Source organism: Mixophyes fleayi, chromosome 7, assembly GCF_038048845.1.
Source record: "Mixophyes fleayi isolate aMixFle1 chromosome 7, aMixFle1.hap1, whole genome shotgun sequence".
Lineage (NCBI taxonomy): Eukaryota > Metazoa > Chordata > Amphibia > Anura > Limnodynastidae > Mixophyes > Mixophyes fleayi.
This window is the reverse complement of record NC_134408.1, coordinates 48,550,700-48,570,086: the sequence shown is the minus strand read 5'-3', so window position 1 is coordinate 48,570,086 and position 19,387 is coordinate 48,550,700. Positions and strand designations below refer to the sequence as shown.

The window sequence follows — 19,387 nt, the reverse complement described above, 5'->3', positions numbered from 1 at the left end:
TTCCATTTTTATGTATTATTCCTATTATTTGTTCCTCTCTAGTAAATACTGAAGAAAAGAAAGTGTTTAATACCTCTGCTTTTTCCTTAGTATCATTTATCAATTCACCCATCTCACTTCTTAGGGGTCCTATATTATCTTTTTTAATCCTTTTGCCATTTATTTACTTAAAAGACTTTTTGGGGTTTGTCTTACTTTCTTTTGCATCTTGTTTTCCATTTTCTAATTTATCCAAACTAATTTCCTTTTTGCATGTTTTATTACATTCCTTGTACCTACGGAAGGACTCCTCAGACCCTTCAGACTTAAACAATTTAAATGCACGCTTCTTCCTTTGCATTTCTTCCCTTACCTTTTTATTTAGCCACATTGGTTTAGACTTAATTCTTTTACATTTATTTCCCATAGGAATGAACTTATACGTGTATGTTTCCAACAACCTTTTAAAGACAGCCCAATTTTCTTCCGTATTTCTTCCTTCAAAAACTTTATCCCAGTCTATGCACTTTATAGGCTCCTTTAGCATATTAAAATTTGCTTTTCTAAAGTTTAAAGTCCTAGTTGATCCCTTATACCGTTGTTTCTGGAAACTAATTTCAAATGAGACCATATTATGATCACTGTTTCCTAAGTGTTTCCTTACTTGAACATTAGATATTATGTCTACATTATTTGTTATTACTAGTACCAGTATAGTTCCTAGTTGGTTCCTCTACTAATTGGGACATGTAATTGTCTTTTAGCGTGCTCAGAAACCTATTTCCCCTAGCTGTACCGCAGGTTTCAGTACTCCAATCAATGTCCAGATAATTAAAAATCCCCATAATTTAAAACTTGACCTAGTTGTGTAGCCTTTTCAATTTGCTGTAGAAGTTGGGTTTCCTCAATCATACTAATATCTGCTGGTTTATAGCATATCCCTATCAGCAACTTCTCTGAACTTTTTCCTCCACTGGATATTTCCACCTACAATGCCTCTATATTATCACCAATATTCTCGTAAATAACTTCCTGAATACTTGGATTAACATTTATAGTGATTAAATATCGCTGGATTAAGCAACACTAAAATAGCCTCTTTTTATATTGATAAATATATATTGTACTGAAAACCACCCTTTAAGGATGGGCCGCTACTTATGGCCAGCCAGCCCCTGTACACCACACTTCTTTACACATCTTTGTACCCAGGGGTAAAATATTGTTGCGTTCTTTCCGTAAACCTGATGCGGTTGGAAGTTGGAATTTGGTAGGTAGCAGTTCCAGCTTCTGGCAGAACTTTTCATAATTTTCAAATGACTCAATTCTACAGAGAAACACGAGGAAGGGCCATTGGATGCAAGATGATCCAGGTTAGATAAAATGGATAGGTCCCTTAAATTGAAACATTGATAATAAATTGACAAGGAGCTTCTCTATCACATTCTTAACCTCAATTTATGCTGTGTTGCGAGCACATATTTTATTCTTTCTGTAATAGCATCCAGTTGCAAACAGTCGAGACCAGAAACCTGCAAGATTCTTTCCTGGAGAGTCTTTCATTTTTCCTAGTAAAAGATATACCGTTCAGTTCACCGAGCAGCACAGAGGAATTTTTTAGAGATGCTCGGGCTCGGTTTTCTGAAAACCTCGCCCACAAAACTTAGAGGATACGAGTAGGCTCACGAGTCGGCTCGATACTTTTGCGCGTCCTCGGATCTGAATGGAGGCAAAACGTCATTGTTGCGTTGTCGGATCTCACGGGTTTTGGATTAAATAAGTACCTCCCTGCCCAGGAAATCCAGCGCCATTGCTCACACAGAAACAGGGGTAGCAGTGTTCTTGTCACTTTCCAGTCTCCAGTGCCATTGCTCATATAGAAACAAGATTGACTGGAAACGATTGGAAATTAATGTTGAGGTTAATAATAATGTAGGGATAAAAAAAAAAAAAAGAGTCAAATTATATGATTTTAGCGCAAAAAAATAGGGATTTTAGAAAAAAGGAAAAAAAAACAAAAAAAAACCGGTATCCAAAAACAAAACATGAGAGGGCGGTTTTATCAAAAAACAAAACACGGGGGTCAGTGAACAGCTCTAGAATTTATAACTTTGGTTTGAGATACTCTGCTGGCTCTGCTGATTATTTCAAGAACATCCCTAAGATAAACATTAATTACAATGAAACCATATTCTGAGCAGCATTTAAACAATACAGTTGCTCATTCTGTCACATAGCATTTTTTTGGTAGCCACAAAATCTGGGAGTACCAAAATAAACACATCATAACTTTCATGACAAGCTTCTACATCACTTCCTAGTGAAAGCCCTCACACTGGATAAATCTTGCATTTTTTTTTATAAATTATTATGCCTTATTGCAAAGCCTTTAAAATATAGTCAGCATGATTCAGATTATGCACGGGTCCCATGTTATGAGGAATAGTTTTGGATGCAGCATGGTGGCGAAGTGGTTAGCACTTCTGCCTCACAGCGCTGGGGTCATGAGTTCAATTCCCGACCATGGCCTTATCTGTGTGGAGTTTGTATGTTCTCCCTGTGTTTGAGTGGGTTTCCTCCCACACTCCAAAAACATACTAGTAGGTTAATTGGCTGCTATCAAAATTGATCCTAGTCTCTGTATCCGTGTGTGTGTGTGTGTGTGTGTGTGTGTGTGTATATTATGGAATTTATACTGTAAGCTCCAATGGGGCAGGGACTGATGTGAGCGAGTTCTCTGCGCTATATAAATAAATGATGATGATGATGCCTGTGATATAGCTAGTGCCAAACAATGAACAAAGCAACGAAAATGCACCAATACTGTATATATTGTTCATAATTTTTTCCTACACCATTGACCTTGCCTATCATCACAGCTCTATCATCAATAGTAAGGTCTATGATTTTAGTGACAGAAATGCTTCTTTTCTCCAAAACCTAGGTCAAAACACCAACAACTTCAGCTGAACACTCGCCAGGTATTTCTTAATTGGCCCAGAAATGTGCTTGTGGCAAGCTTCCATTAAATATTGTTCTGACTTTAATAATTGATCATTTTCTGAGGCACTGCAGTATCTGTTGATTCATCAATTAATAAAGAAATTCATGGGCTTGTCTTTACTTCATTATCAATGGCAAGTGTTTCAGATATCACTAAATCAGTGTCTCAGAAAGAGTATTATGAAGGCTAATGTGCTTTTCCTTAATCACATACTTTCCCAATGATTTCATTAATATCATTTTAGGCTTCATTATTTTTTTTTTAAAAGTTTATTTATGAAAGGTAAAATTTTACAAGCATAATAACGCTAGTATAAAGTAAGAAAAACAAGTGACCGGATTAAGAGGTAATACAACTCATTAGGATAATTAACAAAATTCGCATGAAGTTACCATTTTTTAATTATAAATAATGGGTAGTTAGGAGAAAGAGGAGGAAAGGAAACCGAGTGACTAGTTCATCAAATAAAGAGGAAGGGTCCCCATATCTTGTTGAAAGATTTGATAGAAATATTGATAATACTGGTCATAAATTCCACTCAATGAGTATCCCAGATCCTACTTATGATAGTTTGGATGGTGGGAGGGGTAGGTTGTAATCAGTTTGCAGCTAGTTGGCAGGTCTCTGGTGAGATTATAGGTCAAAAAAGTTTTTTGATGATATGGGACTCATAAGCTATAACAGGAAAAAATTAGGTTCCAGAAGGATGAACTGCGAAGATTAGATTCTTAATATCTAACTGAAAATGTGTACATTTTTGGGAACACCCCCATATGTGTAGAAATGTGTCTTCTAGAGAACATCCGCACCAACATCTGACCGATGAGTCCGGGTGCTTTTTTTTAGCCTTGTCGGGACTTCCATACAATCTATATAAAATTTGCACACGTTTTCTTTTCTTTTCACACAAATTGAGCTAGAATAGGTATCCTCCCAGATCTTCACCCAATCCTCATTGTCCAAGGTCTCTCCTATATGCCGATCCCAAGCCAGTTCTTGTTGATCATGCGTTGCTGAATTAGAGAGTGAGCTGAATATAAAAGTGGAACAAAGTCCAACGGTGAGCCTCTCTCGCAAACTAAGCGTTTCAACAGTAAATAAGGGTCAAAGAGAAAGACGGTTTCAAACTTTGCCAAGGACGTTTCTGACTTGTAAATATTGGTAAAAGTTTGTAGAGGGGACATTAAATTTAGCTTAAATGAGAAAAGAGGAAAGAATTATCAAGGCACAAGTCATTAACTTATGTAATGCCACTCGTCTGCCAGAGGCTAAACAAATATGGTAAAAGGTCAGGGGAGGAATTATGGGTTGTTGTAAAGCGGAATCACTGGGGAGAGTTGAGGAGCTAGACCATATTTTCGATTAGCATAGTCCCAAACCGTAGGCTTAAATTCTGATTGAGGGATTTCATCTTTTGCCATTGTATACAATGATTTAAATACTGCAGTCACTCCTGCACAGTCTTGGTTAGATGCTATTTTATATTTTTTGGACACAATATCTTGTTGTTTTACAGAGAATAATGATGATTTGTTCTCCAATGTCTCTTCATGTTGCACAAATGTGGATTGCTGTAGATTAATAGCACGACTTGTTACCATGATAATACATTAATTTTGCTTGACTACAATCACAACAGAAACCCTGTCCACTTTTTTTTAAATTATATTTTAACCACGCAAATTCACACAGCCACTTGCTTAAAAATTTTTGGTGGCTTAATTTTTGTGGGTGAAAGAGTAGCTACATGCTCACTAACAATCCATTGTCAGAGCTGCACTACAGTCACACTCACTATTACTGCTGCTATAGGCATTCTGTTCCCATTAGAGATGCTCACTGACCCCCGTGAACTGGTTTTGGATCTGGATTAGCTTCGTGTTTTTGTTTTGGCAAAACCGCCCTCGTGTGTTTTGGTTTTTGATTTTTTTTTTTAGGGAAAAACCTAAAAATATGCTAAAATCACATATTTTTGCTCTTTTTTTTGTTCCTACATTATTAACCTCAATAACACTAATTTCAAGTCATTTGCAGTCAATATTGACCACCTCCCAGATCACTATATTTTCATACACTTTCAATCAAATACTGCAGTGACCTAGCTGGATGGTAAGCGACAGAGCAATGACACAAACACATAGTAGTTCCTAGCCACATCTAGGACACATAGGCACACAGCAGTGGCAGAAAAGAAAAATGGTGCAAGATGGGATTGTCCTTGGGCCCGCTCTCCCACCCACAGTTATTTTGGATCTTAAAAAGGAATCCAAAAATCGCGATATCCGACTACGTAACTGACATTTTGCCTCGTTTTCGATACCGAGGGCACGCGAAAGTACCAAGCCGGCTCGGTACTTGGATCCCCTAAGTTCGGGTGTGTTTGGTTCTAGAGGAACCGAGCACGAGCATCTCTAGTTCACGTGTCAAAGTGATTCTTTAAGTTCTGACTCGAGTTCTACACTATCTTGTAATGTAATACCAGTGTCATGCTGTTCTGTCTCTTTGCTATTTCCACTTGAGTGGGCCATGTTACTTTTATTAAAATATTTTAACCAGCTAACCTGTTTATTTTTAACAGACTTCACTTTCAATCTAAAAACCTAGACAAATAAAAAAATATGTATGAACGTAATCTACGAGATAGATTTGGGTGCTAACAAGTGTCAGACGAAGAGCCCTTTACCTGCTGTGTTTTAGGCACCATGTGCGGTACAGCCCAGGATATAATATTGACAGATTGCAACAAGAGCAGAGCAGTGTTGTGTTTAGAGCTGAACTGTGAGAAACAGAGCTTTGCTGTATATTGATACAAACCACCGAGAAGCTTCAGGACACTAGTCCCATGAATGAAGAGGAAAGGCTCTGGTAAGTATGGTATATAGGAACTAGGATAGGCTCCAGAGAGGGCTTCGATGTTACGCCTTTGCCTGGAGAAGGGAGTCCCATTATACTTACTGGCTTTAGGGTGCTATAGACAGTCCTTGTGACTAGTCAACTCTCACCTGTCCCCCTGTAGAAACTAGTAAGATGGAGAAAGATAGTGCTGAGCCTCACTGCCAGTGATCCTCAGGTGCTGGTGTTTGGAGAGCGACCACATCCAGTGAGGTAAGTGGTCTACCTAGAGCTCCTCTCTGCTTCGTGTGGCAGGACTCTAGTCTGACAAATACAGGAGCTGTGTTGATAGGTCGGGAAGTCGGGCCTCGGTGTCCAGGTCCAGCCTCAGCAGACCAAAGCCATCCCCGCAGTGAGGGAACTACAGGACCACTGAATCACCCAATTTAAGCTCCCAGGCCTAGAAATTGAAGGAAGGTCCCAGGATTCTGGAAGGTGGCCAATTCCATATAAAGTTAAGGTCTTTTAACTCAAAGTGATCTTTAAAGTACTGTAGTAGCAGGCAAGGCATAACTCACCAGGTGGGAAATCACTAAAACACTATACAATTTAGTGCTTGCAAAGGAGCTCACTCCATTCATTGGACACGCCCCCTGACTCAGATGGGACTGCTAGAGAAGCATTTTAATTTATTTATTTATTTTACCCTCCTATATGATTGCTTAAGACAAGCCACCAAGCTCAGGTGGGAGAGCTAGCACAGCACATTTGCTAATGGTTCTATTTTTCTGAAAATTTGCCTAATGCGTTGAAATACGTACGAGACTAATTTTAAAGGGCGTCTGATTTGTAAAGAGTCATAGATGCTTGTTTAGGATGCATGCTTTTAAACAGTGATGGGGTGCGTTTTACAGAAATTGGCCTACACAAATCTGAGTATTACATAGGAAAAACATGGCATTACTGTAATAGCCATTGCTGTAGACCAATATTTTCACAGATATATTTTGTTGCACCTCTTTTAGATAATGTATAAGACAGTTATAAACCTAAATAATGGGATCAGCATGCTTTAAAGGTTAAATTTCATGTAAAAATAGTGTATGTATTATATCCTAGTGTGCCCTTGTGCACTCTGCTTTGTATGGAGATCAATGAGCAATAGACCAAAACCAATTCTGTCTGTATTCATTGGATAATGAAGACTTCAATGGCTGGATTTATAAAACATTCTAAAAAGGAGAAAAGTGTTGTTGCTCATAGCAACCAATCAGATTCTAGCTATCATTTTCTACAACGTACTATAATAATTCTACCTAGAATCTGTTTGGTATGGGAAACATGTTCCATTTTCCTTTAGAAACTTTGATAAATCAACCACCAAATACCAGCTTTGTGCTGAAACATGTGTGTTCTGAACCAGTAACCTGCTTATTTGTAAAGATAGAACGCTAGGAGATGAAGACAGTTCTTTAATGCACAGAGTTTGTTAACATGATATTTGGCTTTGATCCTTAGCTAGGTGTTGTCTAACATTGTCTGCTTCTTGGAGTGAGAATGACTAGCAAATTCTTAATAAATACAGACCTTGAATTAAAACAGATTTACTTTATAGCAAATATGATCACCACACCAAAGGATCATGGACAGAGGAGGTGAATTGTACAATTTCAATTTAAAATGTGACAACCGATACATATGTTGTATTGTATGTTACAAAGAACACCAGACTCCAGCAAAAAATGCATATATCAAAAGAATTGCATTTATTGGTAGGCAATACAAAAAAACATTTTCTGTAGAAGTTTATAAGAAATTATAATTTTGTGCACTATTTAAAAAAAACTTTGTAAACATGTTTAATATACTTTCCATAAAACAACTTTTGGTCCAGATGTTCTTTCCTAACAAAATCCGCTTTCAAACTTACACATTCACTCAAACATATATATGAAAAACATAGTCGAGTTTCCATAGAAGAGGCCAAAAAAACACAATTCAATAATGATTATCAAGCATTATAAGTTTGCCTAACTGAAAATAAAACAGTAGATAAGGAAAGACAACAAAGTTTAATTATAATGGGAAATTAAATGTATGAAACGAAGAATTTGAAAACCAATCTGTTGAAATGATTTCCAGTGTAAAGAAACCAATTTAAACTGGTTATAAATGTTGTCAATAGAAAAACTTGTGCAAAAGGTGGAATGCCTTGTCAGGGAGCTAAAAATAGTGATCGCTTCCGCTCTTTACAGTTGCATGCTACACGTACCCTTATAGAGTACACACTACTCTAAATGTTCACTAAGTTCATGTAGGTGTGGGGATGAGATATTACTCTATATGGTGGTAAATGTAGATAAGTTACAAGGATTTTTAATTCTGTTAGAAATATTCCAGAGTCCATGACTTTCAGTTAAATCATAGTTTTGGCAACTGTCTTACTGGCACAGCGGTCATTACTGTTACTTTCTATTTTAGGACAGGCCATCTCAGATGGGACATAAATTCACAAAACAGTAAGGAAGTGGAAGGAGACTGTTTGTCAAGGGGCATCTCAAATGGAGAAAAATGCACCCATCTCATAATTACAAAAAGCTTATTTTGTGCAATGTCTTGCAAAACAGAGACAGTCTGAAATTTTTTTTTATATATATATATATATATATATATATATATATATATATATATATATATATATATATATATATATATATATATATATTTCAAGCTATGACCTAAAAGAAACAAAACCACAACACAAAGTACTGCACCCATCTTCTCGAAAGTCTAGCCGCACATTTTTTTTTCTTTCATTGCTTCACTAACAAATAAATGCAAATGATTGATCTCATATCCATGAATTTATATATTGTGATCATTACAAATTTCACTTCATTAAAAAGGTACAATGCAGGAATTGAAAAAGCATCTCAAACTATCTACAATATCTACATACGTTTTACACTTGTACAAAAATGCCGTGGTGGTGTGTAATTTACCTAGGAACTATGGTCCATGGGAAACATGTAGGCCGCCAACAATGCAATCTGTAAAGCCAACTTCAGGATTAAAGCTCCTCTTAGATTTCAATCTGAAAACCTTCCAGCAACTGCTGTGAACAAAACACTGTTCTGTTTGATATTTATTTAGTATCTTATTTAAAAGGTACACTGTCATTTTATACCACCTAATATCTTACAAAGCACAATACAATAATGATGAAACCAAACCAGACAGTTCCATCCAGCCATACCTACATACTCATGGGACCACTCTCCTGTAGTGGGTACAAAAGTCATGAGAACCCCACCAAAATAGAGACTGATGGAAAGATCACCCCCTAATAAGAGGGCAATAATCCTGTAAAACAGGCTGGATAATGTCAGGACAGATTGAGAGAGCTGGAGAAGACACCTGTGTTTCATAAAACCTCTATCCATCACACATTATAGAACTGTTAGAATAAACACATCTGCACTATTCCTGTAAATACATTTTGAAAACAGATATTGGGCACAAAACCCCAAATACAGACACTAAAGCAGGCTACTCTTAAATAACCAATCAGAAATTATGGGAAATGTTTTAAACCATTTCCCATGTATCCGATTGGTCAATTTAGGAGACCCTGTTTTAATTCATAGTGCATTGGTACAATTGCATATTCAATTACCTTGTGAATTTCAGTCTCTATATATTGGATGCAAATATCAGGATCTGTTCCTCTTCCCCACGTGTAGAGAAACAAACAGCTATAACAGAATTGATGATAGTGCCCCTTTAATTCTGACAATAAAATATCTGTGTAAATCATCACCTGACTACAACAGAACAATGTTTAAACAGTAGATTAAATGTCCAGGCTATGATCAAGCTGAAATGTAGATTGATGTTCAATAACACTTCGTATACAGTTCACTTCACTCCCATCTGTGTCTATCTACATAGTTTTTTATATTTTCTTTTATCTTAACATTTTCCTGGAAACTTATTAAAGTATGTTTAAAAAAGATGGTTAAAGGGAAGGCAAAAACAAATACCTGTTAATACTACTACAGCCGTGGATTAATTACTACGAATTAGTAGCATCACTGAAGCTTTAGACACTAAAGTGCTTGATTGATCAAGACATACATACTGAGCACAATGGGCGTTTGTTTCAGGACGCACATTATTGGACTCTGCGCTTGCCCGATTTCAAGCAGCACCTAGACTAATCCTGTAGCTGAAGATTTGGCTGAAAAATAAGTACTTTTGAGATGCCCAGAACTTGGATCGGACACTGCTACATGCACTCACAATTGGTAAGCCATTATTGTACATTGACTACAGCCAAAGGCCCCTTAACCCCGGTTCTGGGCATGCACAAAGTGATTTTGCGGCTGAGATGCACAAAATCGCCGTTTGATGAATTAAAACGTTTTGTGTCTTCGTGATTTCATTAGTTCCTAGTCTGAATATTAGTCCAGTCCATAACATGCGACGGGTACACTTTAGTATAATTGGCAGGCTATTTTACCTGCATAAGTCTTTGCAAAGTGATATAATTAGATGGTTAGTTTACAAAATTAATTTATGTACAGAATTATTTTGTAGGCATTGCGCACAATGGCTGCACAACACCAATCTTCAAGGGATTGGGGACACCAAATTTAAGGAATTCAAAACTGCAGGAGAGTAAAAAAAAGACATATTGAAAATGAGGTCAGTTGGGGCTCATTGCAGTATTTTCAAAGGCATACTTAGGGATATACCTCCCTATATGGAACAAAGAGTCTTTACATTTTGACATTTTATTAGAGGCTTCCCCAAGGACCAAAGAAAATCTGCTCATGGTTAAATTTGATCTCCAGATGTTTGTTGCCCATAGATACCAGTACATAAGACTCCACACCCTGCATACAATTCAACTCAACGTGGCGTTATGTCACAGTGTGCTCTGATGTACGCACAACAACATGTTGCATAGCTTGGATCTAAATAAAAACAAACAAATAGTTTCTGAAGGAGTCTCTGTTAAATACGTTTGTATGAGCCGACAAGCTTCTGGCAGTTTGAGCAGTAATGATCCACGTCTCTTAAAGAATCGATACAGAAAGGAATGAGACAGCAACCAAATCCGCATCTGAGGAAAAATGGAAAATGTCAATATACATTACAAGTGACTCTCAATCAATGATAAATCAGCTCAAATTTCCAATACCAACATTTACACAGTACAGTATACTATGAAAAAGTAAAGGAACCAACAAACAAATCAACTAGAAGTTAATGTTAAAGCTCAACTGTCAAATTATAGACAGGGCAGTCAAGTAAACAATTGGATGAACATACGATTTTAGCGAATAATTCATTTAACCTTTAATCTTTTACCTTCGTCTCTTCAGAGTCACATGTAGATTTGCTATATTGTTTGTGCATAATTGCAAAATTACTGGGCTCATTTAAAAATAAATTAGAAAAAAAAAATTAAAACTAATTTTTTTTCCTCCCATATCCACAATATGAATAGTTAAATTTACAAAAGGCATTCTAGGACAAAGTGCACTCTAATATTATGCAGATAGATATCTCTCTATCTATACTCTGCACTCAAACATATAATTAATGCTGTACTAACTACTTTTCTATATTAAAAATAGGGAATGTTCGTTCCACATATTGCAATATATGTTAAGCTGACCAACTCACGCCAAAGTCTTCCCTTTCTGTAAATTTAGACATGCTCTGCAGTATGTAAATTGGAAGACTACAGTATTTATTACTACAAAATAACTGAATTGATATTTTCCTACTCTTTGAGCATCTCGTGTAACTTCTACTGAACTTCATTAAAATATTGTTTTTAATCTTCAGTAAATAAAAATTAATCAATGTTTATTTGGAATACTACATAATGAGCTATAAGGATCTCCATAAATGTTAAAGATTTTACATTAATGGGGTTTGCACTTAAAAAATTACGCAAACAAAATCAGTCAGCACCAATAAGCCACCGCCTTTACCAAATGCAAGTACTCATGTGATAGCTTTATCTATTATCTATATACAAACGCTAGTAGAATGTATATAGTAGCACTTATCTGTACTAAAAGTTTCTGCCATTGTCAGAGTCCATCCGTAGGGACTCCTAAGAACCAGTGTCTCATAAATAATAGACCTTCTGTAGAAACAGGTGAGATTATTACTCTCCCAGTCAAATAGACTAATTCATATGTACAGGAATTGCCCAGAATGTGTGCTGGTAGGGGTAGCTGAAAACTGAAATATATTCGATCATTCATGACTGAAGTGTCAGTCATGACTGCTCTTTATCTTCTCTCCTTGTCTGTAATACATCAATACAATCAATACATCAATTCTCTAAATTAGATCTTACACAATGCAGCTTGTAAAATATTGCCTAAAAGGTTATCAAGAGCTATAAGGATACATTCTGCTATGGGGAAAAAATATATTACTTCAAAAGAAATGTTGTCAAACTCACCCCAGTAGGCACAATCCACCACAAGATAGCCAGGCCAAAGCTCCTGAAGTGTATTGCAGATGGGTATTTGTGAGTCTGCTACAATATGGGCAGCACATCTGAATGGGACGATCATGAAACGTAATTGGCTGCTGAACATACACGGTCTGAACTGTAACTGGAATGGATGGAAAAATTACTTCCCGAAATAGAACATAGGATTTAGATATTCCATTTAGACAAACGTCATACACAAGTGTTGTTTTGTCTCAATATTTAGCCTGGTCATCATTTTTCAAAATAATGTCTGCAATTTTGGGAAAGGCAACTAATGGATCACATATAATCAGAGAATAAAGTGTGATGTCAAAGACAGAAGTTAGAGTGGGTGTACTCCATCTTGGAAATTATATATTGACACCCCCATTTAGGGCTCTCGTTCACACCTATGTGCAGTTAACAAGCCTTTCATCCACTAACCTGAACACTGCATTAAAGACAGGACTAATTCTTATGGACTCATTCACAAGTTTTAGCACAGTGTCAGACTTTTAAAGCGTGGTAGGATCATTTCTCACTGTGCTACTGCACAATAAATTCAGAATGGCACAGCTAACATAACATAAAACCGCATTAACAGAGTACCTGTAAAAATAAGACACTTTGCATGCCATTTTTTTTTTTTTATCACTTTAGGTCAGAGAATGGGTTGTATTTCCTACATGTCACAGGAAACACTCCATTATGTAGAATGGTCAGACATGGCAGGGGAGGGAGAGTGCTCCACAGGCAAATCGGATTAACACAGAAGATTTAGTTGATTTAGTTAGAAAACAATGAAAGCTGCATCTAATATGTACAGAAAGGTTGGCTATCCCTCTAGGATCTTGTGCATGGTCAAATAAAACATACAAAGAATCATAACAGATCCAAAGTGTACAGTTTCCTATACGTGTACTTATAAATATAAAAGTGTATCAGCCACTAATGGAGGACTTGGCTTGTAAAATATAGTCAAAGCTGTATAACCAGGCATATGCAGCCTATATAAATGACAAAAAGAGGAAGGCCCTGTGTTGGTATATATGCATGGAGCGAGACGTTCAAATTTCCTTCAGATGTCTATAATTTAAGATTATATAGACTATATGCAGCTGCACTTTACTAACTATATTTCCCTCTCTCATATTTATTTATATATACACACACACACATATATATATATACAAACACACTACATAGTTCAAACAAATCTATTAAAAGCAAATTTAAGTTTCTCATTCATCTTCGTACTTTATCTAGCTTGTTTATTCATGTTCTTCCAACTACCTTTTTATTCTTATCTTATTCCATAGTTTCCTAGCGTGTCTTATCTGTTTATGTAGTAAACACGAATCAATCTATTACAATTTAATTTCTGATACTGACATTTAAATTCTCAGTAGTCATAAAATAGGTGGCCATTTGATTCATGGACATATATGTTTGGGGGGGGACGTTAGCAGGTAGCTTGGTGATGTCACAGGATGTTTGCTCATGAGCTCAGTGAGCATACCCCTACCAGTACAGTACCAGATACCCTCATTAATACTCAGAAATATACATAGCTACGAACACCTATCTCTATTTCTTTATTATGTTCTTTTTGATTAGCAAAACGAGAATGCTTCAATGTCTGAGATACCCAATGTAAAGGAACCACATATTATGCCAAATACCTGGAGCATGCACTGGCATTGGCTGGGCCATATAAGGAGGGGCAGTGTTCATAGGCTTTGCTTCCATCCCGAATGGAGGCGGGGGATATGGCTGGTGGTAAAACGTGGCTTCTTCATAGGACGGTGGTGCAGAAGGAACCACATTTCCACCTGGAATTCCTTGATAATTTCCTGCTGATTGCATTGTGACCTGGAACAGACAGAATGAACAGTTATTTCTGTTTTCTACCACCGAAGCACAACATTCATATTACACCCAACCTTTGAAATTATTTTTCTTGTAAAAAATGAACTTTTTATGGAATTTTTATGGATAAAAGCAAAATAAGAAACATACATAATAATAGGCAAAGTAAGGGGAGGAAAGACATTAGAAGGGTGGGTTGAGTCACATTAAAACAAGTACTTCAGACAATAGGAAAAATTATACATCAAAAGCTAGAAGTACTGCGTTGCTTTTACAAAGAGGAAGATACCTGTGGCGGGGCTAGATGCTCGGAATATGTACTCCAATCGTGCCATTTAATCAAAGGGAACGAAGTTGATGAGGAATATGGGAGGCCCAGTGTCTCCATAACGTAGTTCCTCTGTATTTTGGCCGTAAAAGGGCAGAGGGAGGGGAAACTTTCAAGATTGTGTAATAGCTGCTCTAGTAGCAACAAGGATGTGGCCAGTTACATCTCTCTTATGATTTTGGAGAAAAGGAGGGTGTAAGTGCAGCAGAGCGACTTCTGGAAATGGGGCTAATGCTACGGAACGCACTGCATTTAATCAGGTTGAAAACGGCTGTCCAAAAGCCTTCTGCTTCGGCCATGATCAGATGGTGTGTATCATGCTCCCTACTTCACCACAGTTCCTCCAGCAAAACTTTGACACATTGGACATAAATCTATGAAGTCTCTCAAGAGTCAAGTAAATTCTGTGTAAAATCTTAAGACGTATTTCCGAGTGATTAATGCATTTTGACATCTTATACCCGTTTAAAAATATACTTTCCCTGTCCTCATCAGTAAGAGACATTTGAAGTTCCATTTCCCATAGAGACTGAACCGGCAATTTTCTAACTTGGAGGTGGAGTAGGTACCAGGAAGAGATTCGACCAGTTTGGTTGGACAAGGATAATCTCATAGTTATGTAGGTGGGTAGGGGAGCAGGAGCAGCATGGCGTCTTACTTGGGACCAAAACCAGTGTCTGACCTGTAGATACTTATAGGAATCCCTTGAGGGAATCTTAAAGTGGTCTTGCAAGTATGCGAAGGAAAAGAGGGCGGTGTCCTCCATGATGAGGCATAGGTTAAAAATACCCAACTCAAGTTGGGGATTCATTTAGATAGGTCCGTTAACAGGTTAGAGGAAGGAAGAACAAAATTAGGAGTGATTCACATATACTTGTCAGAGTAGAGGCCTCTAAAGGCCTTGTTTTAGCATCCAACCACAATAGGTCTGTCAGAGGTAACAGGCGGGAAGAGTGTTTCTCATTGGAGACCCAAGGCTTGGGTGGTTTGGGGGCCAACCAATCTCTGAGCTGGTCTAAGAAGCATGTCCTTTGATAGAACTCCAGGTTGGGAGAGGCCAAAACTCCTTTTAGTTTAACTCATCAATTTAATAATTCAATACTTGAGGGTGTTTACTTCTCCAAATAAACTCCAAGGATACTTTGTAAAATTTGACCAGTAGATGATGGGGGTAAAGAAAAGGTATAGGATAGACCTAAAGAGGTATAGGATTTTTGAAAGAAGCATCATTTTTACAGCTGCTACTCTGCCCAACCATGAGACCTCATAATTAGCCCACATTTTCAATTAATTTACTTCAGCGAAATAAAGTGGGTCAAAAGGAAAGAATAACTAGTTGTTAGGGATTCAGAAGGAAGTGGACACATTTGTATACCCAAGTACGTCAGTGAAGAACCTTTGAAGTTTTTATTTTCGACAGCCAGAATGACAAGGCTCCAGACATAAAAATTTGGGTGACGCATTAAAAAATAACTTAAATCCTCAAAAGATTCTATAGTAGACTTTTGAAAGTGAGCTGTATAACATTTGCAGTTCTTGTTATTCAAAGACAGTTGTATCTTTAAGCTGCTTTCAATAATAACTTCCAAGCAGCATGCTGTAGTAGTGTAGAAAATGTTTTCATTAGACAGTGTACACAATCTTCAAGGGCTAGACATAAACAAAAGGAGCCGCCTTCAAACATAGAAATCTAAGATGATGATATATGCGAGACGAAAACTGGGAAAATATAGCATCTGAAGAGTGCCTAGTTGTAAGTGGAAGTCTGTGTGCAATATGGAAAAAAAATGAAGGCTGCTGTTCATTTATATCATCTAACTGCAGTTAAAAAACCTGGTTAGATGGAATTCAGCAGCTTCGGAACAAGTCTTTTCTGATACTATCATTCCATAGGGGTGGAGTTATGGCATGATGGCGAGTTGCACGTAAGCATGACCCACCCACAGAAAATATTATTTTTCTTCTTGCTCTTAAATCTTGTTAAGATCTTTTATTTGTATTGGATAATATAGATCCGTTTTGTATTGTGGAGACTTAACTAACCTTTGATGGGGAGAGGAGCTGAACCTTAGAGCTTGCAGTGCGTACAAAAAACCTTGAGCAGATAATCGGCGCCAGTTATGCTAAGAAAATTATATATATATTTTCAATAACAATGTCCTCGGATAATACAAAATAAACAAGACAATTCTGCCTATTCATGCAGAGAATATAAAGATGCTAAAAATAACTAAGAAAATACAGACGGCGTATTGCAATAAAAATAAACAGTGCCCGGCAAAACTACTGAGGTGTACTCTGTAGCTGCAGAGAGGAGAAGCTTCCTCCATGTGCCGAAAATACATAAACATCACACCAACTCCCAGGTAATCCAATCATATGGAAAACTCAAGCGCTCACCTTCGGTTTGTTTAAAGTCTGCAATCACTGGTCACAAAACAATCCAGCTACTTACAAAAGATCAGAGTCTACTAAATCAATTACAATGGGATTACTTATTAGTAATATGAGATGTTAAATTGTTATATATGTGCATTGACAGCTACCAATCAGAATATACTAATTTCCATAGCTTTCTTCAAACAGACTCCCATTTCAAACACAGATTAACTTTCTAATAGGGAGCATCAAATTAATACTCTCTCATAACCAGTTCTCATTTTAGGAGATTTTAAATAATAAAATACAAAAGGAAAGTCCTGTGTATTGAGCTTGCCTCATGTATGCAAATGTATTTATTATCAAATCAGTAAATGACAAATCTGGTATAACAAATAACATGGTGTGATGAAAGTACCTTAGTGACTACATTGATGACATATTAAACATCTGTAAAGGTACAGTAAATATTCTGAAAGACTACATACACTACATTAACACAATTTAAATTTAGAGTTTTCTGCCGTCATAAACAAAGAAGTAGCAATATTCTTAGATCTTGAAATTAAAACAAAAAAAACTCTTCCCATGCCAAAAAGAGCTCATTATAAACCTATGAATTGCAATAACTATAATGAAAGAAATAGTAATTACCACCAAAATTGGCAGACCAACATTCAGTAATGCGCTGTATAGTAGCACATCTGGCATTGCTGCTTCAGTGTTGAGGCTATAGTAGCTGTATGTTACAGTGAGTGACAGTGTGGAGTAGATCATTTAGAATGTGAGCTCCAATGGGACAGAGACTATTGTGAATGTACAGATAAGGTGGATGTTGGTGAGCGCTCCCTGGTATATGTAGAGTGTAATGGGTATTGCTGCACAGGGGGAATGGGATCGGTAAGGGTAGTTCCAGCCCTTACAAAGATATATACAATAATAACGGTGTCCCCTTGGCGCATATGTAAAAATCGTGCAGAAGGATTTATTCCAAATGTTACAATGACATCATCATCATCATCATTTATTTATATATACATATATATAAAATAGTCTTGTAACCAAACACAAAGTCTTTAGACCTGTAGTGTGGATAACCATATGCAGCAACACTGTACATCAAACGTGAATACCGGAATTTATCCACACTACAGGTCTAAAGACTTTGTGCTTGGTTACCAGACTATTTTTATGTATTCTGAACTTTATCTTTCACCCATGTTGCCTCTGAGGTTTATACAATATTCCTGAAGACGAGACACTCTCTGATCTATTGCTCATCAGAGCCTGGCGTTCCAAATACCACCTGGATCATTGAACACCTATTGGACTCCATTTACCTCTTTGGGACTTCCGTGTCCAATCTAGTGAGAACTTTGCTATTTATATATGTGTTTGAGGTTTTGAGTCAAGGTGATTGTATTGTTTATGCTCGCAATACGTACATGCAGTTCAACCTCTGTATTCACAAGTTGTAACTCTATATCACATTTTGTACTTTTGTTATTGTTCACAAGTTGCAACCTTGTGTCATTTCGTGTGATGTCATTGTAACATTTGGAATAAATCCTTCTGCACAATTTTTACATATGCGCCAAGGGGACACCGTTATTATTGTATTGTGAATGTAAACTACGAGAGAGAGCGAGAGCGAGAGAATAAATAAACTTCCAAGACAAAAAATAAATAAATCACCCACAACTACATACAATCATAAATAGTGAGGGGTACTGAAGAGATCAGTAGAGATGAACGGTTAAGGGACCCAGAAAATTAGACAGTACCCTATTAACAGTTACAATTCATCAGTGTTTTGTTATTTTATCAATACTAAAGGAACTATTATTGTGCAAACTACTAATGTAGTTTGCACATAAGCACCAAACCAAAAAAACAAATAAATAATAAGCTACACTACATGGGCAAAAATTATGTGGACCCCCCTTCTAAATAGTGCTTGACCATTTCATCAGCACCCATTGCTAACAGATGTATAAAATCAAGCATACAGCCATGCAGTCTCCATAAACAAGCATTAGCAGTAGAATGAGTCATACTGAAGAGCTCAGCGACTCAACGTGGCACTGGTATAGGATGCCACATTTCCAACAAGTAATTTAGTCAAATTGCTGACCTACTAGTGTTGCCCCAGTCAACTGTAAGTGCTGTTATTGTTAAGAGGAAACATCTAGGAGCAACAGCTCAGTGGTAGTTCACACAAGCTCACAGAACGGGACCCGTGCTAAGTGTATAGCAGCGAGCATTCCAATTCATCCCAAAGGTGGTCAGATGCATAAATAGATCTATGTGGCATTGCTGCTTTAATGGTGCAATTAAATTTTGCAGTTCTTTATCATGCTAGATAAACATGTATACATGCCACCTTACCTGCGACTTATCTGCACTACCACACTTAATGCTTGGGGTTTAGACTGACCATTGCACATTTTAAGATTATAGTAGTATTGCTCAGGTGAGAATCTCAGTAGGT

General features: G+C 37.0%; 1 protein-coding gene across 1 annotated transcript in view; it reads right to left on the bottom strand.

The window, feature by feature from the left end:
• Positions 1-8,544: 8,544 nt before the first annotated feature.
• LITAF (lipopolysaccharide induced TNF factor) overlaps positions 8,545-19,387 on the bottom strand; it is a 27,271-nt gene continuing 16,428 nt past the window's right edge. The window contains exons 2-4 of the mRNA XM_075179801.1: positions 14,003-14,192; positions 12,306-12,462; positions 8,545-10,943 (exon numbers count right to left, since the gene is read on the bottom strand). Coding sequence (XP_075035902.1) covers positions 10,835-10,943; positions 12,306-12,462; positions 14,003-14,192 — 456 coding nt within the window. The 3' untranslated portion in view covers positions 8,545-10,834. The remainder of the gene's footprint in view (positions 10,944-12,305; positions 12,463-14,002; positions 14,193-19,387) is intronic.